Raw genomic sequence first — 27,071 nt, forward strand, 5'->3', positions numbered from 1 at the left:
TTCGATTTGGCAATTGACCCAATAAAAGTATGTTTTTAACTTATCAGTTGAGTCCCTGAAAACAAGCAGAGCATGATGGTTAAGACCTTGAACTTTAGTGTCTATGAGTGTCCTAGTTCCTCCTAGTGGAGCACCCTTGGGCAAATTGTTTCATTCCTCAGTGATTGACACGTAAGCACTGAACATGTTGCAGCTCCCATGCTCTTGTAGATGACTTTCAATTCATTTAAGAGGGTGGTGCCAGTCGTAAAGGGGCTCCACAAGAAGAGTGGAGAAATATTGCAATGTGCAAGCTGCAGTATTTTTGTTCAAATAAATAATCTCCCTCAACAAGCAATATTTCTAAACATCTTACTGATTTGCTACATAGATGCCCCTGAAATTCCAACTTTGATAAGCCCTTTTTCTTTAAATGCCTCCAACTAATTTTTTTATTGAATGTTTTCAAAGGGCCACAGTTTGGGAGATAGGAGGATAATTGTTCCATAAGCACATTATTATCCAGGAAAACGGCTGCCTTAAAAAAAAAAACAAAAAAAAAACCTTGGGAAAATAAGAACAACAGACATTGAGTGCATTGGCTCCCCCACCTCTCCTTCGGGAATATTAAAACAAGCTGTCAGACAGAATGACACAAAGTAAAAATGTGTTACTTAAGTGATTTGGGAAATGATGACAATTTGGTTAGAAAGGATTTATGCTTTATGTGGTATTTCTGTGAATAAACTAATCATCAAAATTGCCATGACTGAAAATCTTAAGTTTCTCAGTTTTGTGCATTTAGTTATTATCAAGAATATCTATATGATATGAAAATCATTTTTAAAAGTATCCTGAAGTCTTTTCTTGCTTAAATACCCTTTCTAATAGCATAGTAGCAATAGCACAATTGGACATTATGTTGTTGTCATACTATGGAGAGATTATTTTTTAAATTTAAGTATAGTTGGTATACATTATATTATGTTAATTTCAAGTGTATAATTCAGTGACTCAGCATTTCTGTACTTTACAATGTGATAACCCCACTACGTCTAATAACCATCTGTCATCATGCGGACTTATCGCAGTATTATTGACAATAGTTCCCTTTGCCGTTTTCACCCATCACCCCAACCCTTCCCTTCCAGTAACTGTCCCTTTAGTTCTCTGTTTCTGTGAGTCATTTTTCCTTTTGTTTTACTTCTTCACTTTTTTTTTTAGATTCCACATATAAGTGAAACCATACAGTTTTTGTCTTTCTCTGTCTGACTTATTTCACTTAGCATAATGCCCTTTAGCCCTCTAGATCTATCCAAGTTGTCACAAATGGCAAGAATTCATCCCTTTTTTTGCTGCATAGTATTCTGTTGTGTCTCTCCCCCCTCCTATCTATCTATCTACCTACCTACCTACCTACCTACCTACCTACCTACCTATCATCTATCTATTTATCTATCCATCCATCCATCCATCCATCCATCCATCCATCCATCCATCCATCCACACACACACCACCTCTTCTTTATCAGTTTTCTATCAATGGACATCTAGGTTGCTTCCATTGCCTTGGCTATTATAAAATAATGCTACAGTGAACATAGGGGTGCATATATGTTTTTAAATTAGTGTTTTTCATTTCTTTAGATAAATACCCAGGAGTGTTGCTGGGTCATATGGTATATCCATTTTTAGTTTTTTGAAGCATCTCCACACTGTTTTCCATAGGGACTGCACCAGTTTGCAGTTTTGCAGTCCCACCAACAGTGCACAAGGGTTCCCTTTCCTTCACATCCTGCCAGCACATGTTATTTGTTGACTTTTTGATAATAGCCATTCTGACTGGTGTGAGGTGGTATCTCATTGTGGTTTTGATTTTCCTGAGTATTAGTGATGTCGAACATCTGTTGGACATCTGTATGTCTTCTTTAGAGAAATGGATTTTTATGTCCTCTGCCCATTTTTTGATTTGATTGTTTATTTTTTGTTATTGAGCTGTATGATTTTCTTACATATGTTGGGTAATAGTCTTTTATAAAGTATGTCATTTGCGAATATGTCCTCCCATTCAGTAGGTTGTCTCTTTGTTTTGTTAATAGTTTCCTTTGCTGTGCAGAAGCTTTTTAGATTGATGAAGTCCTATTTGTTCATTTTCGCTTTTGTTTTCCTTGCTCAAGGGGACATAAAAAAAAAGTCAAATAGTTTAGTAGGGAAGATTAACTTAAATGATTCTTCCTTTTTTCTCCATTTTTATTTCTCTACTGGCTTACCATGAGGCATTTTATATGAGAAATCGGAACAAATAGTGAAAATTATACTTTACGTTTTTTATCTGGGAGCTTCTTATTTACTCACTTGCTTGACATTCTGGACCTCCCTGTACACGTTCTAGTAAAATTGGAATTGCAATTACTTTCAATTACTAGCTATAGTAATTACCCTTATAATTGGATAACAATTCCTGAATTGCCTGCATAAGTCATATGAAATGTATAATTATATTTACATTATCTTTGTATATCTTCTTTTACTTATCTTTATAACTACTGACCAGTTAACTGGTCTCAATAATATAAAAGATATATTTTAGAATCACAACAGACTAGATATGTCATTACTAATAAAACAAAGAATACTAAGTAACATTACATTTTGCATTTTCTTATAACATTTCAGAATAAGAACCAAAGTTCACAGAGTATGTATTTATTTCAATTACAAACATTAGTGCTCAAAATATATTATGAAATACCTAAAAGGAAAAGCAAATAAGTTTGATATTAATGTCATCATGCATTATGTTTCTTTGTCTATATTTTTTAGGAAAGACCATTTGAGTTTTTTAATAGTTTTTTTCAGAATTTTAAATATAATAATATATTTTTACTTAAAATCAGCAATTCTATAACATCTAAATCATGCCATATAAAAGCCAAAACAATAAATGTAAGGCTGTGGGGAAAAAACACACAAAAACATGACTTGAAATATGATAATCATCCAACAATGAATTAAATTAAGGAATAGTTAAGACTCCTTGGAAAAGTTTTATTTACATGCTAGATGTGGTTACCGCTGCAAACCAGTTTTAGTTTTCCAAAGCAGAAAGCAAAGAGAAAAAGTTCTATGAACAAATCCTACGATCATTTTAAGAGACCAATTGATTTGTACGTCAGAAAAAATAAATTTTAGACTAAGGTAGTTAAAACTTCACAAAGCAGTATTTATTTTCCCTGGTAAGTCACTGGATATATTTCTTCTATGCCAAAAGGCATCTTACCATCTTTATGCCTGTTATTGGCTTTTCCAATTATGTAGACATTTGTATTCAGTATTGTCCTTCTTAAGAATTTTAAAAGCATTGTTAAAAGAGTGAAGGAAGGTCTTTATCTGTTCTGTTATAATCTCTGCAAGGACTCCATGTTCTTATTTCCCAAATCACCCTTGTTCTCAGATCATCAACTTGCTTATTTGCAAATTTCAGCATGCTGTTCAAATACTAAAACACAAGGCAATTTAATATCTAGTTATTAAAAAGCCATTTGTTATCCAAGTTTGTATTTACCACACAGGGTTCTGTTTAAAACAAACAAGTCAAGCTCCATGCCCCAACAAACTTAAACCTAGAAAATATATAATTCTTGGAGGTAGTACTGAAGTAAGACATTCAAATTGCAACTATTTATTGGCTGTTATGGGAACATTGGTGCTATATTAAAGCAAAAAGTAAAGCATCGAAGTAGGGGGAAATAAGGAAAGAGAGACCAAGTTATGTTTTTATGCTTAAATGCCTTACATTCGACTGTGTTCTACTGGAGGAGTTAAGTGATAAAACCCCCACTTGGGAATGCCCCACACCTGATGAGGAAGCATGCCGGCTCACCTTTCTGAGGCTGCAACCTCAGAATACAGTGCTTTCAGGTTTCTAAGGAAATCTCAGATTTTTCCATCCTTTACCTCCCACTCCTCCTAATTAGATGGAACTTGATGGGGCTTTGTTATTCCTCACAAAAATATACAGCTTTATGAAGAAGGATTGCTGTGGGGCTCCCTGTGGTTCATTCCTTCATGCTGGTTCTATATCTTGTAACATTTTTCTCAGAATTTGTGGTACTCCTCTCACTGGCAACATTCTCTCAATTGCCATCTGTGGGCAGGTAGAATCCTGCTAAAAGCTCACCTCTCTCTGGTACCAAGTAATATGACCTGTAATTTGGGAATTTCAGCATGCCTCATAATTCCACTAGTTATCACAACTTAATTTCAATTTTCTCAAATCTTATGCAATGGAAAAAGCAAAGAAATGAACATAAAGCATCTGACTAAGGCAGCAACACAACTATTGCGATGCCCGGGGCTATAGCATTGAAAAGTCTAACAGCGTTCGGTATGCTCTCAACCACAGAGCAAGAGCAAGATTGGCGACATACAGCCTAAGTCAGCCACCTGACAGATGCTTCCAGGGGACAGACAGAAGATGGGGTGGTCTTCCATCAGGTACATCTGTGAGGCAGCCGTCAGTTTCAGAACCACGAGTAAAGGGGTCTCTGATTAAAAGAAGGGCTGGTGGAAGAAGGAACAAAGTTTTGGCAGTATTTCAAAGAGTGTTTTGGCTCCCACACAGTCCCACATTTCAGCGTGTTAGAAATCAGAGCTTTAGAAGACTCTTCACAGCTGCTCCTAAACTAAATGCCTGCTGACCAAGCCATTCTCTGATGGAGGCCGACTGAGATCTTCAGCCTCAGTCAGGTGCAATCAGACCTGGTGGGAAATAAAATGTAGAGTTCAGCTGAAAGTCAATACCCAGCAAGTGAAAGATACGCAGGAACATCCGCTGGTGGTGTCTTCTCTCTTTTTGGCATTTGAGACACAGTTCCATACTACAGCCACAGTGAGGATGGATGGGGGCCCCTTGCCTTCCCTAGCTGTCACTATAGAGGGCAACTAGAGAGGGCTGGTCCCCAGTCAGAGGGATCAGCAACACCAGGGACCTGGGTAGAAACACGGATTCTGGGGCTATGCTCCCGACCTGCTGAATCCGAAACTCTGGGTGGAGCCCGGCAACCCGTGTTTTCAGAATCTCTCCCAGTGATTCCAGTGCACCCTAAAAATTGAAGAGCCCCTTCTCTACAGTGTCAAATAAGGACCTAACTGCCTATTTCTATTTAGGTAGATTTTTCTTTTTCACACAAAGTGTATATAATACAGTTGCTGCCCTTACCGAACTTACAATTCAATTATGAATTAAAATAACAAGAATGATAATGACTGAACACATCATTACAGTGTAGATCCTTGATATTCATGAGAAAGGCATCCAGAGAGCTTCATGGATCCGAAATATCAGGCTCTCACTATAGCCCTCTTGTGTTACTGAGATACGTAACAGACCAACAAAGTGAATTTCAGAAGTGAAGTAAGAGAAAACATGATGAAGAGTAACTTTATGAATGTCCGAGTCTTAAAATCAATTATAAAGTTATGTGATACTGATACTAATGCTAATACAATTCAAAAAGTAAGGATATGCACAATCATGTATTCACAGCAAATATCATTGCACTCCTCCTATGTACCTTTAGGTAGATTTTTAAAGCGTTCCCTCAAGCTATGAGAGAACCACACTTTTGCCAGATCACTTTATGGACGTGAAGTCTAGTTGGGAGTGTGCATGAACAGTGCGGGGGAAGGAAGCCTGAGGTTGCTGGTGCCCAGGGCTCCTTCAGGCTCAGACATCACGAGTTTGGCTCCTTTCTTTTGGAGTTTCTTTAGCTCCAGAGAGGTCTGGCAATTTGAGTTTAATCCTTTCTCGTGGCTGCCTCAGATTTCAGGAAGGTTGTAAAGTTCCCAGGCTCGTCCTTTGTGTGAATAATAACCTGGCCAAGGTGTGTGAGTCGGTGACCCACATTCCAGCCCTATCCGCCTGGAAAATCTGTAGTCTCCCAAGGTATGCAAAGAATCAGTTCTGCCCTGGGCCTCATCTGCTGGACCTGACTGTGGGTTGGCATTTTACATTCGAGTTGAGGTAAAGCAGGAAAGACTGAAAACACCACATATCTATTCGCCATGTGCACTCTCCTTAGATTTGGTTTTGAAATTCTGAAGCCTCTGCCAGGAGGGTAATTAGCCGTGGAGATAAGGCCACCGATGGCAGCTACATGTCTGCACTCAGGTATGCAGGAGAGAACTATAAATCTGATTAGAGCTACAGATGGTTTGCTGGTCCACATATCTCACTTTCAGGAGATGGGAAGTTAAAAGGGAAATTGAACGGGAAAGAGCATGGTTTTTATCCCTATGTCACCATCAATCATGACATTTTAGAGGTGAATGTTCCGAGGTGCTTGTCACTGAGAGAGAATTTAAAATGCAGAATATAAAGACAGCCCTCTGGTGAAGGAGAATGTTATTCTAACCCATTCTGCTCTCAGGAGAAAGGTGCTTCATCTCGATGTACTGTTACTTATCCTCATGTGACACAAACAGTGGGAGTCAAGAAAAAGCAAGACTGCCTACCAGTGAATGCTAGAAGGAAGATCTTGAAATCAATACAGTACTAAAATAAGGAGGAAAATCTAGGTGTTGCTAGGCATTTTCTTTTGGCAAAGGAGATGGGTGGGGACAGGGTATTTGCTGGGACATAAAGCTGTGTTTGAGCCACAGAGAATGCTCTAAGACAGTGGCTCTTCCACAAAACACCACGTGCGGGCATGCACGTACAGAGCAATTGAAACTTCGTGGCCACACTCAAGGGGCCAAAGAGCCGCATGTGGCTCGCGAGCCGCAGTTTGCCGACCACTGTTCTAAGAGGACCAGAGGGACAGTGTCCAAGGGACAGAGTCAAAGTAAGCACCCAAGGGTCAAACTGGCATGGCCAGGGTAAGCAAGAATGCCTAGATGGAGTCAAGGGTTTGGAAAAGGAGTGAGAGGAAGAAGGTCCAAATAATTAATACCCTGAAGAGCTGGACAAGGGGCAGGAGGGGCAGAGTTCCACAGTGCTGCAGTGACATTTTTCAGGGTAGAAAAGTATAGCAGTGGTTAGTGACTTCAGATAGCTGCCATTTCAGTGGGATGGTTATTCTGGGGAACAGAGATGCGAATTAATGTGCCAAGCCCTGCTGATGTCAGGCCTGGACTCTGACTTCAGGACGTTCTCAAGGTTAATTGGAGAGATCATGCAAAGACACACAGGCCTCCTGTCAGATTGCAGACTCCTTATTCAAAAGAGGGTTTTGCTTCTGAGGCTTCCAGTACATTTTTTTATGTTGATGACAATTTTGGCTTTTTTTAAAACTTCAAAATTGAGTCAGCGACAATAAGTTGTTATAATTTCCCTCAAAAAAATAATGCTGGAGACCCACGGAATCTTACAATGGAAAATGAAATTTTGGAAAGAGGCTTAGAAATAACTCAATTACTGATGTTATAAAAGAGGCTTTGTGAATTAAAAGCAGACTTTGGAGGGGAAAGATAAGTTAATTTTCTAACCCTTTGAAGATAATGGTCCAAAATGTCTTAAAACCAAAACTGTTTATTGTGGTTCCCCTGGCCTAATCAACATGTATTATGATACACAATTTATTTTCCAGTGCAATAGAGTATCATATTCTTCAAAATAGCTAAATTATAGAGTAGAATGTCACCCTGGCTGGTGTGGCTCGGTTGGTTGGGCATTAACTTTTATACCAAAGGTTTGCTGGTTTGATTCCCCATCAGGGTACATCCAGGTGGGGTGGTTGGGTTGCGGGAGGCTGTGGATTGATGTATCTCTCTCATATTGCTGTTGCTCTCTTTCTCCCTCTCCCTCCCCCCCCCTCTCTCTCAAACATATTTTAATAAAAAGAATAGAATCCCACATTCTGAAGTTCTTTGTAGAGATTTTGCAACCTAGAAAGGGGAAGCCTCATCCTAGGACCCAGTCTGTTCAGCATCTCCACATGGATATCCACCTGTGACTTCACACCTCCACCAACATGTCTAAAATGCCTTTGAAACTTATCATGTCCCCAAGTACATTCTACTTAATTGCACTAGATTTTCTCTTCCCTGTTTCCTTACCTCCACAATGGCTCAGGACAGAAAATGGCGATATTGTTTACACCTCCCTTTCCCTCACAAACTTAAGCCCAATTGATGAGATATACTATTGGCTCCAGCTACAGACTTTATACAGATCAGTCCACTTCTTATGGCCTTTTCCACATGGCCCTCAAATGATGTTATAAATATCCAAATGGCCCTTGGCAGAAAAAAGGTTCCCCACCCCTGGATAGGAGAGAGGGCCTCTCACCCTCTATGAGAGGTAAATACACATCTAGGTGAAGACTTTTGTAGGTTCTATGTGAGGGGGAGTAGAAGGTCTTCATTCCAGATTACATAACTTTCCTGGATGACACAGAAGGCAGGTGAACTTTTTGAAAAAACTTTGAGAGGACTTGAAGAAAGGAAAACAAACCAAGAAGCCCAAATTCAAAGTAAGGGACCTTTGTATTATACTTACTACTCCTAGAGTGTCATGATTTCTCCAGCATTGTTCAGCTGCACATGTGCAAAATAATACAGGGTTAGGTCTGGTTGGGCAGTAATAGCAGAAGGACATGGGTCCGTGGGAACTGAGAAGACAGCAATCCAGCTGAGTAGGGCAGGAAGGGAATCAGGAGGGGCCAGAAACCCCAGAGAAAAGTTAGAGCAAATGGAGATCTATGTCTAATTAAGAGGAAGTGTTAAGGACATTGAAAGGGCCTAAAGGGGGTGAGTTTGTTGTTAGGGAACTGAACATTGTATTTAACAATTTCTGAAGTAGGGCAATTCTGAGTTCTCGGTCTTTGGGTTAGGAAAGGTGATGTGGAGGGAAGATAGCCAGATCTGAGATGGAGGGACTTTGAAACCAGAGGATATCCACTCATCTACTGATGGGCACTTGGGCTATTTCCAGATCTTAACTATTATAAACGGTGGTACATTTACACTATGGAATACTATGCAGCAATAAAAAAGAAGGATCTCTTACCCTTTGAGACAGTATGGAGGGACCGGGAGAGTATTTTGCTAAGCAAAATAAGCCACTCAGAGAAAGACAAGTATCACATGATCTCACTCATATGTGGAATCTAATGAATAAATTAGATCCAGAGACATAGAAGCATGGAACAGACTCAAATCTCAGAGGGGCTGGATGGGCGGGAGGGAAGAGATCCAACAAAGAACTTGTATGCATATATGAATAACCCATGGACACAGACAGTGGTGTGGTGAAGGCCTGGGGCAGGGGCCAGGTGCATGCCAGAAAGGGTCAATGCGGGGAAAGGGGGGCATATGTAATACTTTTAACAATAAAGATTAAATTTTTTAAATTTAAAATTTTAAAAAAAGAAGCAGTGGATAAATATACATGAACATGAAAATCAGTCAAGATAATACTAACACTTGAGTTTAAGAAAAAATATTAAGCCTGAGCAAAGCTTTCATGGCAGAAAGATAACAGGTTAATATTTATAATCCCTTGTTATCTGAGGTGAAGTTTAGGAAGCTGTACTCTTAGAGAAAAAGGGGGATGTAATATTCTTAGAAGAGAAAAGGGTTTCATTTATGACAAGGAGGAGCAGGACACATTTTGTTGAGAGGGTGAGAATGTGGAAGAGTGTTTAATACAGAAAAGGAGTTTTAGAAAGCAGAGAAAAAAAGTTTAGGAGTCTGAGTAAAACTCTTGTAGGGAATAAAATGATGTAACTACTATTGGGCTATATTTCCTGGCCTTGCCCACACAACCCTTGTTTGTATAGCACCTATTAACCTCTTACAGAAGTAGTGCTGTGTGGATTACAGCTTGGGAAACATTGGCAGAGCACTCAAGGATAGCAGGCTGTGAAGCATTCCGCAGTGGAGTTGGTGCCAAGTCACGGTAAACTCAACTCTCAAGGTATCTAGAGGGAACTGCTTGAACAAGGATGAGCCAGATTCAGGGCCACCCAACTTGTTGGGTTGTTTCATGGCCACTTGTCTTTTCAGCTCAGCTAAATTGAGGCCTCTGTGAAATCAGGGACAGTTGTCATTTCTTTACATCTCCACAACATTTGGCTTATTATTGAGCATATTAATAAATGTTAAATAAATTTTTCTTTTTACTGAAGCTGGCAGTGAGCAAAATAAATTTACAACTTATTTATTTATTGCTTTTTCCTGCCTTTGATGAAGATTTATTTTCCATTTAGGTTTTTAACCTAATGTTAAATGCCCAAATGTGTTGGAGCTCATTATCAATGTTTAACAACTTTGACTTATACCTTTTAATATCTCATGTACCTACATGTGTCCTATCTTTGATAATTTTTGTGAAGTGGGGCTAGAAAAAAGCTCAGAAAAGAATATTTTATATATTGTTGATTCGTGAAGCATTTATCCTAGTTATTAATATAAAGAAGTAATAGTTGGGCAGATTTGAGACATAGCTAAAGCATTCATTTAAAAGTTGGGTTGTTCTTTTCAAGTAAAATTTTAAAAATTAACTAGAAGTATAAAGTCTATTTTAATGTTTTGAGGAACCTCCACACTGTTTTCCATATTGGTCACACCAATCTGCATTCCCACCAACAGTGTGCTAGGGTTCCCTTTTCTCCATATCCTTGCCAACACTTGCTGTTTCTTCCTTTATGGACAACAGCCATTCTGGCAGGTGTGAGGTGATACCTCATTGTGGTTTTAATTTGCATTCCTCTTATGATTAGTGATGTGAACATCTTTTCATATATATATTGGCCATCCGGGAACATTTCTGCAGAAACTCGAAACACTAATTTGAGAGAATATATGCATCCCTGTGTTTATTGCAGCGTTATTTATGATAGCCCATCAGTAAATGGGTGGATAAAAAAGCTGTGGTACAAAAAAAAATATTTTTATTCCTTTTCACTTCCTTTGTTATATTTGTTTTAGATTTAAAACAAATATAATCGGAGGATTTTATTCTTTTCATTCATAGATGCAAATGTTGTTTGAAAATAAGTAATCTATTAGAGTGAAAGTAATAAATGGTGGGATGAAGGAGAGACATATATATCTTCTTAGTACATAAAAAGTCATCAGCAATTATTTGTGGGACTCAAATATTTCATTTTATTTTATGATATTTAACTCTGTATGTTTTGACATAAAAACATTGATGCAAATGATGCCTGTTTAAGTAAATAATCAAATTTCAACCCTAATTACAAATTACTTCAATATATCTATGTTGGATAAGTCTGATATTGACAGTGTATGTATATATAATTATTGTATAAATATAATTTTGCATGAAAAAAAAGCTGTGGTACATTTACACAATGGAATACTATGCAGGCATAAGAAAGAAGGAACTCTTACCCTTTGTGACAGCATGGATGGATTCAAGGGTATTATGCTGAGTGAAATAAGCCAGTCAGAGAAAGACAAATACCATATGGTTTTACTTATATGTGGAATCTAATGAACAAAATAAACAAAATAGAAACAGATTCATAGACACAGAGAACAGACTGACGGCTATCAGAAGTGGGGGATTGGGGGTCTGGGTGAAAGAAATGAAGGTATTAAGCAGTACAAATTGGTAGTTGCAGAATAGTCAATGAGACGTAGATTACAGCATAGGGAATATAGTCAATACTATAGAAGTAAATAGGTATTAGACCAGGTGGCTACCACTCTGTAAAGTACATTATTTTCTAACCACTTTGCTGTATATATGAAATAAAGAATAATATTGAATATCAACTATAGTTGAAAAATTTAAAAATGTATAAAATATACACATTTGGCCAAAAAATGTTATAACTGTCAGGAAGTTACCCTTGAAAATTCTTTAATTAGCTGTTACTTATTTACAGTATCAGCAAATGTGTGTTTGTGTATTAAAGGGAATACATGCAAGTATAAATGTATACTATATACAGAAACATGTAGAATTGAATATAGGAATACAAATGAAAATATTTATAATGTGTATTATTACACAAAAGGTAGAGAAAGACATGCATATGTTTGAATATGCAGATGTCAAATGCAAATTATTACATGATTCCACTGGGGCATACAAAAGCAAAGATATAAAATAGTTGAAAATTTTAATTTTTAAGAGTGGTACAGTTATGAAATGTACTTGGTTTTTTTAAATGTTAATGTTATATGTTATGCATTTATTCATTTTCTCCGGTGAGGGCATTTGCCTTCAGCTAAATACAAGAAAAAAGTAAGAGAACTGATAAAAACTCCAGTCTCCGGATTGTTTGATGTAATGTCATCCAACATTAGCAGAGTTTAATCTGTGGTCCTTAGAACAGAGTTCCAACATTTATTGATGTGCTCTACCTCCTTTGATAGCGTAGTTCACAGTGTAATATAAACCCAGACTGTTTGAATTGGGTTCTGCGAGTCTATTTTTCTCAGCATAGAGATGTGGATAGAAAGGCTCAGAAATATACTGTCATAAAAGTACCTACACAGCCTTCCTCTCCTGAAGAAGCCACAGTGTCTGAGAGCCTGGGAAGTCACATGCATTAGGAATCTTTATTTCCACGATTGAGACTTACCTTGATCTGCAGGCCTTCGCTCAGGTTTGGTTTATTTAGAGAATTGTGTTTGGTAAACTTCTGTGTAGAAAGGAAACCTTCTTATACCACTGGACCCAGACATCAGGTGAATATGCTCTTGTTTTTATTTCACTCTCTCCCTTGTAGTTTCAGTCAAAACATTTGCTTATAAACTGCCCTCCCGTCAGGCCAAGACGAAAAGCAGTTTCTACCTAAACTAACCTTCCCATGTATACAGGAGAGAGAGAAAAAAAAGAAAGACTTTTCAAGGGTAGTATAGCAAAAACACCATATTACAAAGGTTTTGGTACAATTTTATTTCTCCTTTGAAGAAGCATGTCTGATTTTAGTACCAATCCCCTATGGAATGTACTTCACACCTCTAATTATTTCTAATTATTTTTTTTAATTATTTAGACTTCAAGGAGACAACTTGGCAGAAAGAACAGAGGAAATGACACAAATACTTCCTTCTCCAGATGAAATAATCCTGGATTCTTTGAGTAAGTTTTCAATCCCACAATACCTACATAGCTGCCTGTCATATGTGTACCCCTCCTTCAGGATGGGTATCGGGAGGTTAAGGGCAAAAGAATAGGGATTCTGAGGAGCAGGCTCTTAATGTCTGTGCCTGTTTTGGGTACAAACAGGTCAACCATATGTTGACTGTTGCCAAAATTTGTCACTAATGCCAGCTTGTTTGGGGTACTTTACATTGCTCACTCCCACTCTCACATCATGGACCCCTTTTTTCTTCCCTGCCAGAAGTGTCAGTGTTATATTGATTTTGTTCCCTCTCTCATCCTTACATTGAATTGTTCTCAAATCACGTCAGTGCGCCTTCAGAATTGCCTTTCCCAGGCAGCCTCCTCTTCATTTTCCCTGATGCTGCCTGGTCTGTGTGTTTGTCCTCTTTCTTTGTCTAATTTAACAGCCATGTTTGTACCGTCTCAAATAGTCTTTGTACTGTCTCACCCCTCTTTAGCTCATTATCATTTTTTTTTTTTTACAAAAAAAGCTGCTTATATCGCCCCTCTTTTTTATATCACAAAATTCAAACTCCTTAGCTTAGCATATGAAGTTCATGGCAGGGCACTTCAAAATGGTTGCTGAATAATTACGCACGTGTAATGTCACCACAATGGCATTAAAGGTACATCACTGCTTCACCGTTCCGTATTCTAGCAGGAAGCAGCTGGACATCCAGCTGGGATAATTAAGAGAGAAACAATAGAAACATTTTTTTTTTTTTACATCTGGATAGAGGAGGACATCTTAAACAAGATGGAAAAAGATCTTAACTATGAAATAGAAAAATCAACTATAGAAAGTTAGAAACTGTTCATCAAAGAATGCCATAAAAAGTGAATAGCTATTCCACAAAGTAAGAAAATATATTTGAAATATATTTGTAACTGATCAAATATTAATATTCAGATTACATATATAAAGAACAGCTACCATTTTTTTTGTTCAATCCCTCCATCCCCCGAACATCTATAATTTAATAAAAATCAAAAACAATAGAAAAATAAGCAACAGGTATAGGTATGAATTGACATTTCATGGAAGAGGAGAAACATAATTGGCCAGTGAACATTTGAAAGATGCTTAATGTTCTGGTAACCAAGGGAAAGCAAATTAAGACCACAAATTGGTGCTGTGTTATAACCAATTGTTTGCCATTAATTAAGAAATTTGGCAAAACCAAGTGCTGGTGAAGACATAGATGAAAGAAAAGTCATACACTACAGGTGGGCATAAACAATTTTGGAAACTTTTCCATTATCTTAAAATCTTGAACATTTATATAATCTAAAACCCAGGCACTCCACTTCTAAGAAAATATCTTAGCAGAACAAGTCTTGTACCATGAAATGTGAACAACCCTTCTTAGTATTGCTCGCGAAGAGGAAAATGGGTAGACATTGTGGAATTGTTATATTGTAGGAAACTGAATGCATTTCAACTACACATAAGATGGATGAAACTAGTGGAATGCTAATAAATGTTACCAACTGTTTCTTTGAAAAGAGAAAGCCCTGATTTGTAGAAATTGGTGGTTTCCATAATGTGCTCCCGCTGAAGTTGAATTCAAGTAACCAATCTGACATGGCAGCGAGGACTCCCAACTGGTAAGAGCAGGTTATAGCTCACAGCTGAATAAATCTTAAAAGCATAGTATTGATTGAGAAAAAAAAGCAAGTCATAGAATTAAATTCACATAAAAGCTCAAAACTAGCAAATCTAAGTAGTATGTTCTTAAGAAGACATACATAAGTGATAAAACTGTATTTAAAGAAGGGAATGAAAAACTCAAAATGATGGTTATTGTCAGAGGGTAGAGGAAACAGGGAGGTGGGATAAGAAAGTTGTGCAAAGGTAAATGAAGATTATTTAAAAGTCCTAATTCTTAAATTAGGTGGTGTCTTGGGTGTTTATTTCATCGTGTTTTGTAATATAAATACACTACATATTATGCATAAATATATTTTGAATATGCTTTTTATATGTCAAGTATTACCCAATAAACATTTAAAAATAAAGTGTGATGGGAACATACACAAATGCCAGTGTAGCACAATATAAAGAAATAATGATAGTTTACATGCACTCAAATCTCTTATAGTACTAGTGACATGAAACACTTGAGACTTTTAACACTGCCAGCAGAAGTTGGGCAGTATGTTGGCCATTTGTTGACATAAGACAGATATTACTTAACTACTGGCCCATTATTTTTTAAAATTCTCTCAAAACCCCCCCAATCCACCAATCTACAAATCTGTATCTTCAGCAATCATATTCATAATAACTGAGAATTATAGAAACTCAATTTTTTTGGAAATTTAAACAATACACCAGTAATATGTTGATTATTTTTACTTGTGTCCACTGGGGGACAATGTATTTATTACGTTTAAGGTCCTTTCTTAAACTTCTGCATTCTTGACATTCAAGTATCTGTAGATTTAATGAACAAATCTGAAAACATGAGTTTCTGATTCAATATGTTATTTTCCACTTATGTTAGAAAATAACCAAATTCAATAATTCAGTATTATTGATATTATTCGAAAGCGCTAATGTGATTTTTATTTCAGCTTTGTTTCCACACTGAATTTGGCTCAAAAAATATTTCTATGAATGGGTATAATTTTGTGCATAAAAGCCTATTGTGACACACACAGCAAAAGTAAAAATAATGGCAGGAAAAAAGGTGAATAAAGCTAAAGTCTAGAGTTTTCTAATTTCTAGCAGCATGCCCAATTACAACGGAGGTAGTTTGTAGTTCAAGTACTGCCAGAGACTTTGAATTTGACAAAATCACTTTATCTTTCTATGTTCCAGTTGCTTCTTCTCTAAAATGAAGTGATAAGATAAGCTCTAATATTTGATCAATTTAGAGAATCATTTTCCCCTCAGTGTATTTTGAAAATCATATAGACTTATAGAAGAGTAAGTACATAGGACAAAGTAGTTCGCACATATGCATACACCAATTATTGTTAATCAGCAATGTACTAAAATACTTTTAAAAATGGAGCTCCAAGCATGAAACTAAGATTTTTTTTTTTAGGATATATATTGTCCCTACTAGAATGTAAATTCAAAAATATTCTGGCAGGACCTCACAGTTGTCTCACATTACATTGAATGGAATTCATTATGTTTTTAAATGTTTTTTATTGATTTTTTTTAAGAGAGAGAAACCTCATCTATCACCTGCGTCCTGTACACCCTATTGGGGGTTGAGTTGCAACCTAGGCATGTGCCCTGACTGGGAATCAAACCCATGACCTCTTGGTTCCTTGGTCAACGCTCAACCACTGAGTCACACTGGGTGGGCAAATTCATCATATTTTTTATCCCACTAGATATTGTACCAATAAACAGGAAGAATTGAACCCAGACAAGAACAGAACAGAACTCACTCCTCATAAAAAACTCTTTTGTTATGAAGCACCTACTAGAATGTCTCTAGTGACTTATAGTATTTGTTGAATAAATGAATATACAAACACAGAAATAGTTGAATGAATTGATTAATACATACATACATTAAAAAATCAATCAGAATGACAATACCTCTTTAAAACCATGAATTACTGACTGAGAACTTGAAAACTTAGTTATAATATAATATTTCTAACCTTAAAAAAATCAGCAAATCCACTAGAGGGTTGGTTTTCTCCTACATATGAAATAATTTGCTTAGTAATGCAGGATAGAACATTTTAATATTATTAAGTTAATATTCTACTCAAGAGTTTCAACACAAATAAAACAGGAAAAATAGAGTAAGTAATAAAATTACACTAGTATTTACTCACAGTTCAGTAGATTATAATTCAGTCTTAGAGGACTTAAACTTATGCTAATTTACACATCCTAGTGCAAAAAGTCTATACATTGTCACTCTTACCAATTGGGTTTTAGTAAATAGGGATTCAAGTATTCTTTGTTAGTGCATTAATATTTTTGAACTTGGTGTAATTTTCATCATCTGTATTGATTTTGTCAACAAAAATTTCCTTCTTTTTAATGTCTGTTTGGAAGGGTGGTAGGTAAAAATTTTAAATTTGCTTACAACTTGAGACTATAGCGGTTATTGAATGTAAATTCTGATTCAGAAGCTACGGTATAATTACGGCTTTATGCTAAGCTTTCCATAGTCTCCTGGAGTGGCCGTTAAGGGCTTGAGAGATTTAATGCTCTCATTTTCTTCCCAGAGCACACATTTTATTAACAGAAAAATCTGTCTCCATATTTACATGAATCTGAGGGAAAATTTTCAGGGATTCATATGACTCTCAAATATTAATAATTATAAGAAATCAATTTTAGAAGTCTCCAATCGTTTAAAATGGCTTCCTCTTTACTGATTTTTTTTTATTTGAATAGAAGGTATTAAAGTACGGACTATTTCTAGATTATATATCTGTCCTTATTGTAGAATTTTTTATAACCCGTATAAATCCTTGTCATCATAATTAATTTAACTCAGCAGACATATGGGAAGGGTTGCCATAATTTTATTCACATATTTGAAAGTCACTACTCATTCACTCCTCAATCTATTCAAGATAAGAAATCACAACTTCTTGCTTAATACATTAAAATGGAAAACTTTCCATCATTTAAAAATATGCACTCTTCTCCAAACTTTTCCGAATTTCCTATCCCATTTAAGAGAAAGAACACAAAATGGTAATTACATTGTGTGGCCAGTAAAGAAAAAAAGAAGACAGTTGGTAGGTAAAACAAATAAATATAAAATTGCAAACCAGAAAAAGAACATTAAAGTCCCAACAATTAGCTGAATGAAATGCTAAAAGAAAGTTTGCCCTATCCAAGGTAACAGCAGCTCTTGCACATTCCATTTCTAACTTCATTGTGTCCTTCGACATTCGAAATTCATAACATTTTTCATAGGTTGTCTTTAAGCTGAATAAATATCTTACACTCTAACTCACAAACACTGTAATTTTTTCAGCAACCAGTTCAGTCACTTTAATATCCTTCTTGTAATAGGCTCCTATATCAAATTTAAGCAATATGTGACTGTAACTTATTCGTTCTTTTGGTAAAAATAGATTCTTTACCTGGGACTGAAGAAGCACTAATGGAGGAGGGTGGAGAATTTGAAATAGCACCTAAATTAACAGGACCTGTAAGTATATTCACTTATTGTTTTAATCTCTAAAACTAATTTATCTCATTGATAGGAAAATCTAATAGAAGTGGAAAGGAATAGGAAACAATAACTTTAAAGAATATTTCAAGTGTACACCCACTGTGTCCCTCATAGCTATGCAGAGTGCTCATATCAGTAGGGGGCCAGCTTGATTACCAGTACACAGCAAGGCTGCGATTAAGGAAGAAGATTCAAATGAGGTGGGAGAAAATAAATTCTGGTATTAATACCTTTTTGTGCGCATGAGTATTCTTTAAGATATGAGTTACCATCTTAAACTTCAATAAGTTTATACCTATCTTAATAGAAAAATAAATGTTTTGCATATCTTGAAAGTTCACATATAAGCATGCTTTTATTGGTTATGAAGTCTTTGTGATATTTTTGTTAAACTATCTCTTTTCAATAGAGTATATTGGGAGGAAACCAATAGGTTTAAGATTTTCAATGCAATATAATGTTGAGAGAATAAATACAGGAAAACTGAAATCTACATGTAAATTCTAAACGTAAAGTTTATAAAAAATTCTGAGTTATTTTCAAAATGACTATGCAGTCTTGTGCTATCCTAAACTTAATATTTAGACTGGGTTTACATGCTACAGTATTCTCTGTATTTGTTTGCTGGGGCTTCCATAAGAAAGCACCACAGACTGGGTGGCTTAAATAGCAGAATTTTATTGTCTCACAATTCTGAAGGCAGATAGATCCGAGTGCTAGCAGATTTGGTTTCTCCTGAGGCCTCTCGGCCTGCAGATGGTCATCTTCTCCCTGTATCTTCACATCGTCATCCCTCTGTCCTTGTCTATGTCCTGATCTCCTCTTCTCTTAATAACACTAGTCATATTGGATTAAGACCTATCCCCATGATCTCAATTAACTTAATTACCTCTTTAAAACCTTATCTCCAACTACAGTCAGATTCTGAAGAACTGGAGGTTAGGATGTCAGCATATAAATTTGAGGGGACATAATTTAGACCATAACACTCTCTGATGAGGTTACGGTATTTGAAACATTACTTGGATCACAAGATTTGATTGAGGGCACCACATTTTCCAATGGATTTCATAATAAAAATAATTTTTTAATTACTGATGAAATTAATATATCTTTGAAGTTCCCCAGAATCCTATTTAAAACTTCAAATTTGTTTTCTTTGTTATTCTATATAGTAGTTGTCATCTTCTAATATACTATGTATTATATTTGTTTTGCTTATGGTTCATCTTCTTCACAAAATATAAGGTCTATGTGGGCAAAAATTATTTTGCATTTTTTTCACTTTTGTATCCCTAGCAAAGTGCCTACACATAGTAGATACACAATACATATATATTGAATAAATGAAATTTTTATCAATAATTTCTCGTCATGAGATGAACAATATATGTAGAGCCTTAGAAATCGAAAGAACCATGGCGGCAATCTGGTTCAGCCTTTCCTCTCCCTTATCTCAGTATTCTTACTTTCATGGAAGGTAAGGATATCCATCCTATCTAATAAAAGAGAAACATGGTAATTGGCGTACAACCGCTACCCTTCCCATTGGCCAATCAGCGAGATACGCAAATTAACTGCCAGCCAAGATGGCAGCCGGCAGCCAGGCAGCTTAAAGCGAACATGAATGAGGCTTGCTTGCTTCAGTGATGGCGGACTCCAACGTTCCCCGCCTGCCTAGCCGGCCTCTGAGCGGGCAGTTTGAAACATAGTTACAAATATAGAAGCTAAAAAAAACCCAGAAACCTGCTTTCAGTGAGCCGGGATCTCAGAGCTGGAGTTGATACAGAGTTTCGATTGTAGAACACAAACAAGTCTGGGCCCGAGAGTTTCCGCTTTTCCAGCAGCAGAGGCCTCAGAGCTGGAGCCAGAGCTAAAGCTGGCCCAGAATAAAAAAAAAGAAAGAAAAAAAGGAGTGGTTGGGAGCTTCTGTCACCTGACAGCCTGAAAACAGCCCTCAACCCCTCACCCAGACTGGCCAGGCACCCCAGTGGGGACCCCCACCCTGATCCAGGACACCCTTCAGGGCAAATAGCCGGCCCCCACCCGTGTACCAGGCCTCTATGCTATATAGTAAAAGGGTAATATGCCTCCCAGCACCGGGATCAGCGGAGCCGCGAGGCCTCCCGGCACTGGGATTAGCATGACAGGGGGCAGCGCCCAAACCCCCTGATTGGCCCTGCTCTGTGTGTGACAGGGTGCGGCACCTCAAACCGCCCCCCCCCCCCCCACGGGCCCTGCTCTGTGTGTGACCGGGTAGAGCCATAACCTCCCCATTGGCCCTGCCCCGAGTGTAAGAGTGGCGGCACCCCAAACCCCTGATCGGCCCTGCTCTGTGGGTGATAGAGGGCGGCGCCCCAACTCCCCCCCACCCCCCCACGGGCCCTGCTCTGTGTGTGACAGGGTAGAGCCATAACCTCCCCATCAGCCCTGCCCTGAGTGTGACAGTGGCGGCGCCCCAACCCCCTGATCGGCCCTGTTCTGTGGGTGATAGAGGGCGGCGCCCAAACCCCCTCATCCACCCTGCTCTGTGTGTGATGGGGCAGTGCCCCAACTCCCCTATCAGCCCTACTCTGTGAGTGACAGGGGGGAGCTCCCCAACCCCCTGATTGGCCCTGCTCTGTGCGTGACAGGGGGTGGCGCCGCAACCTCCCCATCGACCCTGTCTTGAGTGTGACAGGGGGCGGTGCCCCAACCCCTCAATTGGCCCTACCCTGAGCGTGACTGATGGTGGCATCGCAACCTCCCAATCCGCCCTGCTCTGTGCATTACAGGGGGTGGCACCCCAACTCCCCAATCGGCCCGGCTCTGAGCCCGATCAGGGGCTGCACCTACCGATTAGGCCTGCCCTCTGCCACCCGGGAGCAGGCCTAAGCCAGCAGGGCGTTATCTCCCGAGGGGTCCCAGACTGCGAGAGGGCACAGGCCGGTCTGAGGGACCCCCCCCTTTCCCCTGAGTGTACAAATTTTTGTGCACTGTGCCTCTAGTCTACACTAATAAAAGAGAAAAATGGTAATTGGCGTACGGCGATACCGTTTTCATTGGCTAATCAGGGCTATATGCAAATTAACTGCCAACTGAGATTGGCAGTTAACTGCCAACTAAGATTGGCAGTTAACTGCCAACAAGATGGCGGCTAATTTGCATATTTAGGCACAATGCAGGGAGGCGAAAGGGAAAGCAGGAAGAAGCCCCCTGCCACGGACGGTGATCTGAAACCCAGGGGGGAGCTAAGAGCTGGTTGGCAGGGCAAAGGCGGCCCTGGGGCCGCCTTTGCCCTGCCCCCCAGCAATGATCGGAGAATCAGGCGCCTTTGCCACCCTGGCCAGTGATAGCAGGAAGTAGGGGTGGAGCCAGCGATGGGAGCTGGGCACGGTCGAAGCTGGCAGTCCCAGGAGCTAGGGGTCCCTTGCCTGGGCCTAAAGCGAAGCCCACGATCGCGGCACCCCCCGCTGCCACTGCAGGTCCCCGCTGCCTGGGCCGGACGCCTAGACCAGAGGCGTTAGGCCTGGGCAGGGGCGGAGCCTGCAACCGCGGGGAGCTGGGGGTCCCCTGCCCAGGCCTGACGCCTCTGCTGGAGGCCTCAGGCCTGGTCAAGGGGCTGATTCGGTGATTGGTGATCGGAGGGTGATGAGGGTCAACTCCTCTGGCTGAGGCATCAGGCCTGGGTGGGGGGCGGAGCCGGGGATTGGGGGGATATGATGGTCCCCTTGCCCAGGCCTGAAGCCTGGGTCAGAGGCGTCAGGCTTGGGCGGGGGGTGGAGCAAGCGATCAGAAGGAGATGGGGGTCCCCTGCCCAGGCATGATTCCTGGGCCAGAGGCCTCAGGCCTGGGCGGTGGCCAGAGCCAGTGATCGGGGGGAGATGGGGGTCCCCTGTCCAAGCCTGACACCTCTGGCAGAGGCATCAGGCCTGGGCAAGGGGCCGATCAGGCGATCGGAGGGTGATGGGGGTCAACGCCTGAGGGCTCCCAGTATGTGAGAGGGGGCAGGCTGGGCTGAGGGACACTCTCCCCTCCCCCCCCCCCACCCCAACACACCCAGTGCACGAATTTCATGCACCGGGCCCCTAGTTTTATATAAAATGAAACAAAGTCAGAGAACCTTAGTAACAGGACTAAGCTCCCAAAGCTAAAAGAGTGAAAAGGTCAGGAGTTGAGTGCTAGTCAATTTCCCTTCTACTGCATATCCCTGCTATTCAGGTGCTTTCCTGTTTCTTTCAGGAGTTTATTCCTGTTTGTTAGACATTTTCATATATTCCTCACAACCACTTGTAACCATTGGTTTCAGTTCTATTCCTTGGGCAATAGCCTGAGTCCAATCCTTCCTTTTAACTGATCTCCACTTATTGGAGACAGGATGTCCTATTTGAGACTTTTTCAGCCAAAACACAATCTGTTCCTTCAACCAGTTCTTATATTGTGTAGTTTGCAAAGATTTCAGCACTTTTGATTCTTTCCCTGGACATACTCTTGTTTGCCAAATCCCTTGTAATGTGGGGGTTATGCCACAACCAAACCCAGGGTTCCAATAATGTTCCCACATCAGAGAGTATAATGGGATACATACTTGATGCAAATATTATCTTTGGAGTATGACCTGGGATTGTAATAACGTTTTTTAAAGGAACTTTCTGACATTTATAAACTTCAGTATGTCTCCATAATCTCATGATGATAATAATGAATAATCTGTCATTCATCACTTTTGGCAAAGATTTGTTTTATCATCTGTGAATTCTACCAAAGCCCATATACCTATCTGCCACATATCTAAAAGGATACAGCTAGATTCTCTTTCGAATCACTTTCTAAAATTCAGGTATATCTGTTAATAGTATTTGACTTACTTAATAATACCTAACAATCCAAAAGGGGGAAAAAGAAAAGTTAGCTTTTTTTGTCAAAATTCTCTTGAGTTATTACAAACTGGCTCTTAAAAGATTTTCTGCTTTATTTTTATAGTGTTCACACAGTGCTCTCCTATGCAGACATTTGTTCTAAGTCAGTGTTACTTGTTTTCATTTATCAATGATTAGACTTTGAATTCTTAAAAATTTCTATAATTCTATTTAGTCAAATTAACACTAATTCTTTTTGGAAATATGTGGAATATAAACAATACCTGTATAAATTAATATCAGGATCCTGAACATAATTTTTAGGTGGTAGCTGCTTTTATTGTAAAGAAAACATGGATTTTTAAAAATTTATGTCAGATTGATGATATTTTAGATGCAAATTCCCCAAGACATACTTCTATAATATTTCTGAGGACTGTATTTTTGGTAAATCAAGAAGAAAATTGTGGCTTTGTGTAGATATGAATGGAGAATTGAAACAAAACAGAACTTTTTTCTTTATTATCATAAGAAATGCGATATATTGCCCTGACCGGTTTGGCTCAGTGGAATAGAGCGTCTGCCTGCGGACGGAAGGGTCCCAGGTTCGATTCTGGTCAAGGACATGTACCTTGGCTGCGGGCACATTCCCGGTAGGGGGTGTGCAGGAGGCAGCTGATTGATGTTTCTCTCTCATCGATGTTTCTAACTATCTATCCCTTCTCCCTTCCTCTCTGTAAAAAGTAAATAAAATATATTTTAAAAAAAGGAATGCAATATATTTTATAGCAATTTTTGAGTCATATACTGCAAAATGTAAAAATGCCACAAATGTTAAAAAACATTTAGAGTAATTTCAACACGTGCTGTCTCTATTTGCTAACTTTCCATGTTGGGTATTGGATATTAATAAGTGGGTAGCAGGATTTTGGAAACTTTTCCCCAGTGGCTTCACCTGTGTTTAAAATACTTCATGAATATTTTGTGAATATTTGAGTGAAGTAAAGGCAACATTTAGTTTAGATTTTTATCGTCTCCCTAATAAGCAAGTCATCCTTTTGGAATTTCCCTCTTCCCTTCCTCCTCCTGTGTTCTGGAATGCTTCTTAACATATTCACAGCTGTGACGATTAAAGCTGAATTTGCTAGCTAAATCTATTTGTTAAAAATGAACCAACAAAAGGAAAACCTTAGGAAGAAAATACCAAGCAGCAGATATTGATTATAACCTTTTAATTCATAAATGTGGTACATATTTTTCTGGATCAGTGAGCCAAAAAGACTTACAGCAATGATATTTTAATTTCACAGTTCTTATGGCATTCTTAAAAATTCTATATTGTTTTTTGTTAAACAAGCATATGAGCATAATGAGAAAATAAAAAGATAACTAAGAAAGATATTTGACATTAAATATCTTACTGACTTTTTTCTTTGTAAATCTGCTAGTTGTTTTATTTATTCACCAGCACTGACCAGACTGTCATAAGCTGACTCTCTTTTTAAAAATTTTTATTGAACTAATTGGGATGACATTGGTTAATAAAATTACATACAATTCTATAACACACCAGCTGTATATTGTATTGTGTGTCCACTACCTCAAATCAAGTCTCCTTTCATCACCACTTACCTCTCCTTTACCCTCTTGTTTCTTACCCTACACCCCTTTCCCTCTGCTAATCACCCTACTGTTGTCTGTGCTTGTGAGTTTTTTTGGGTTTTTTTGCTTAATCCCTTCACCTTTTTCAACCCAGCCCCCCAACGGCCCTTCCTCTGACAGCTGTCAGTCTGTTCTCTGTATCTGTGAGTTTGCTTCTATTTTGTTTGTTAGTTTATTTTATTCATTAGATTTCAACTATGAGTGAAATCATATGGTATTTGTCTTTCTCTGACTGGCTTATTTCAGTTAGCATTATGCTCTCCAGATGCTTCCATGCTGTCACAAAAGGTAAGATTCCCGTCTTTTTTATGGCTGCATAGTACTCCATTGTGTAAATGTGCCACAGCTTTTGTGTGCACTCATCTACTGATGGGCACTTGGGCTGATGAGCTGACTCCCTTAAGACTTTATGTCACTGGTCATCAGTTAAAGTAGTAGAAAAATTAAAAGGACTCCTATAAGGAAAGCTTTTATAAAAAGCCTGGAGTTTTTAAGAGTTTTATTTTCAGGTCATTTTTTTTTCTGAAGAGCTTTATATATTTGAGGAGGTATATACAACTAACTAGAATGAAAATAGTAATAATGAAAATGATAGCACATCTTTGTATGGTACTTTTTAATTGCTAAGCATTTTTACAGACAATATCAATCATCTCTGAATTTCGCAGTTCCTATGATTTCTCTCTTAGGCTTGACAACCTTTCTGTGACGTAAATAGTACTCTAAGTTTGCGGTGAGCATATTGAGCTGCCAGATGATCTGGTAACTTGTCCCAGGTCACATAAATGGGGAAAAACCAAAGCTCATATTTCTCAGTGCCCCAGCCCTCTTTAATAGAACTCGTCAGGGTCCATACAATTATTAAGGCAATGAGGCCACTGTTAGATTGGACATATAATATAGAAAGGATTAAAGGGAGGACATTATCAGTAGCCTATATCAAAGATAGAATTATGAGATAGTAAAAAAAGTAGACATTTGAGGGACTGGATCAAAAGACAGGTATATTTTTATGAAAGGAAGGTATCAGTAAGTTTGGTGCAAGAAAGACTAGTCTTGCTTGGGTCTTTCACAATTAGAGGAATCCGAGAAACCAGGCTAGCATGACAAGGAGGGGCTCTTAAAATTGAGAAGGTACTCAGAAGGAAAGTGAAAAAGGAAATAATACATGTCTTGGAAAAATTGCCTGTGGCAAACGCAGATGTTAGACATAGGTGATTCCAGCAGCATCATTTAATAAGGTGTCTACTTAGCTGGATTAGAGGTCAACTTCAATTACTTGTAAGATTGATTAATATGTGCTTATGCCAGTCAATGAAGGAAAAATACCACATGATCTCACTCATTCATGGACAATAGAGACCATTATAAACTTTTGAACAATAATAGATACAGAGGCAGAGCTGCCTCAAACAGATTGTCAAATTGCAGCGGGAAGGCCGGGGAGGGTTGGGGGGCATGAGGGAGGGGGGTAAAAGATCAACTGAAGGACTTGTATGCATGCATATAAGCATAACCAATGGACATAAGACACTGGGGGGTAGGGGAGGCCAGGGGATTGTCAAGGGCGGGGGGAAAAAAAAGGACACATATGTAATACCCTTTGTAATACTTTAAGCAATAAAAAAAAATCCTCACCTGAAAAAAAAAAGAAAAAAAAATACATTTATATATATATTTAAAAAATGTGCTTATGAATTACTACATAAACAAAACATTTTGTTTGTTGATGTTCTAGGAACAAGTGGATGGCTTTCTGTTTTGCCTTCACTTTTTGCTAATTCTTTCTACTTCCACTCAAAGTAGTAAGGAATTCAGACCTAGTTGTCTAAAGTTGGAATTTCCCATACCACCTTTTCCTCATAGCCCATACATATGAACTTTAAAAAGTACAAATTTGGGTTATAATACTCCTTGGATAACAGCTATAATTGGAAGCCATGAAGATAAAGAAACATTGATGTGCTTATTTTCACATACAGCTAGCACACAAATTCAAAAAAGAGTTTTGACAGGAAGGATATTGTTCCTAAATGAATTTCTTGTGACTGGAAAGAATTAGGTGGATTGATTTTTGTTGATTTTTTAAAATTTTTATCCAATGAAGTGCATAGATCAGCAAAGTTTTACCTGTATTTCTTTTCCCTTTTACATTGTTAGTTTACAGTACAGTGAAATCTTTGTGAAAAAAATCTCTGGAAACATTAATGTTTTGCCCGGCTGATGTGGCTCGGCTGGTTGCACCTCATCCCATGCACCAAGAGGTCGCTGGTTAGATTCCTGGTCAGGGCACATCACAGGGTTGTTGGCTGAATCCCTGGTGGGGGTGTG

General features: G+C 38.5%; 1 protein-coding gene across 2 annotated transcripts in view; it reads left to right on the forward strand.

Annotated features, from left to right (window-relative positions):
• Positions 1–27,071, forward strand: part of LOC308533179 (uncharacterized protein C8orf34) — a 466,353-nt gene that overhangs the window by 167,167 nt on the left and 272,115 nt on the right. The window contains exons 9-10 of one of the 2 annotated variants that reach the window (XM_081111001.1): positions 12,960–13,045; positions 18,140–18,216. In XM_081111001.1, the coding sequence (XP_080967127.1) occupies positions 12,960–13,045; positions 18,140–18,216 (163 nt within the window). The remainder of the gene's footprint in view (positions 1–12,959; positions 13,046–18,139; positions 18,217–27,071) is intronic. The other variant, XR_013997045.1, reaches the window with a different exon arrangement.

The sequence above is a fragment of the Myotis nattereri genome, assembly GCF_964212035.1.
Source record: "Myotis nattereri genome assembly, chromosome: 17".
NCBI lineage: Eukaryota > Metazoa > Chordata > Mammalia > Chiroptera > Vespertilionidae > Myotis > Myotis nattereri.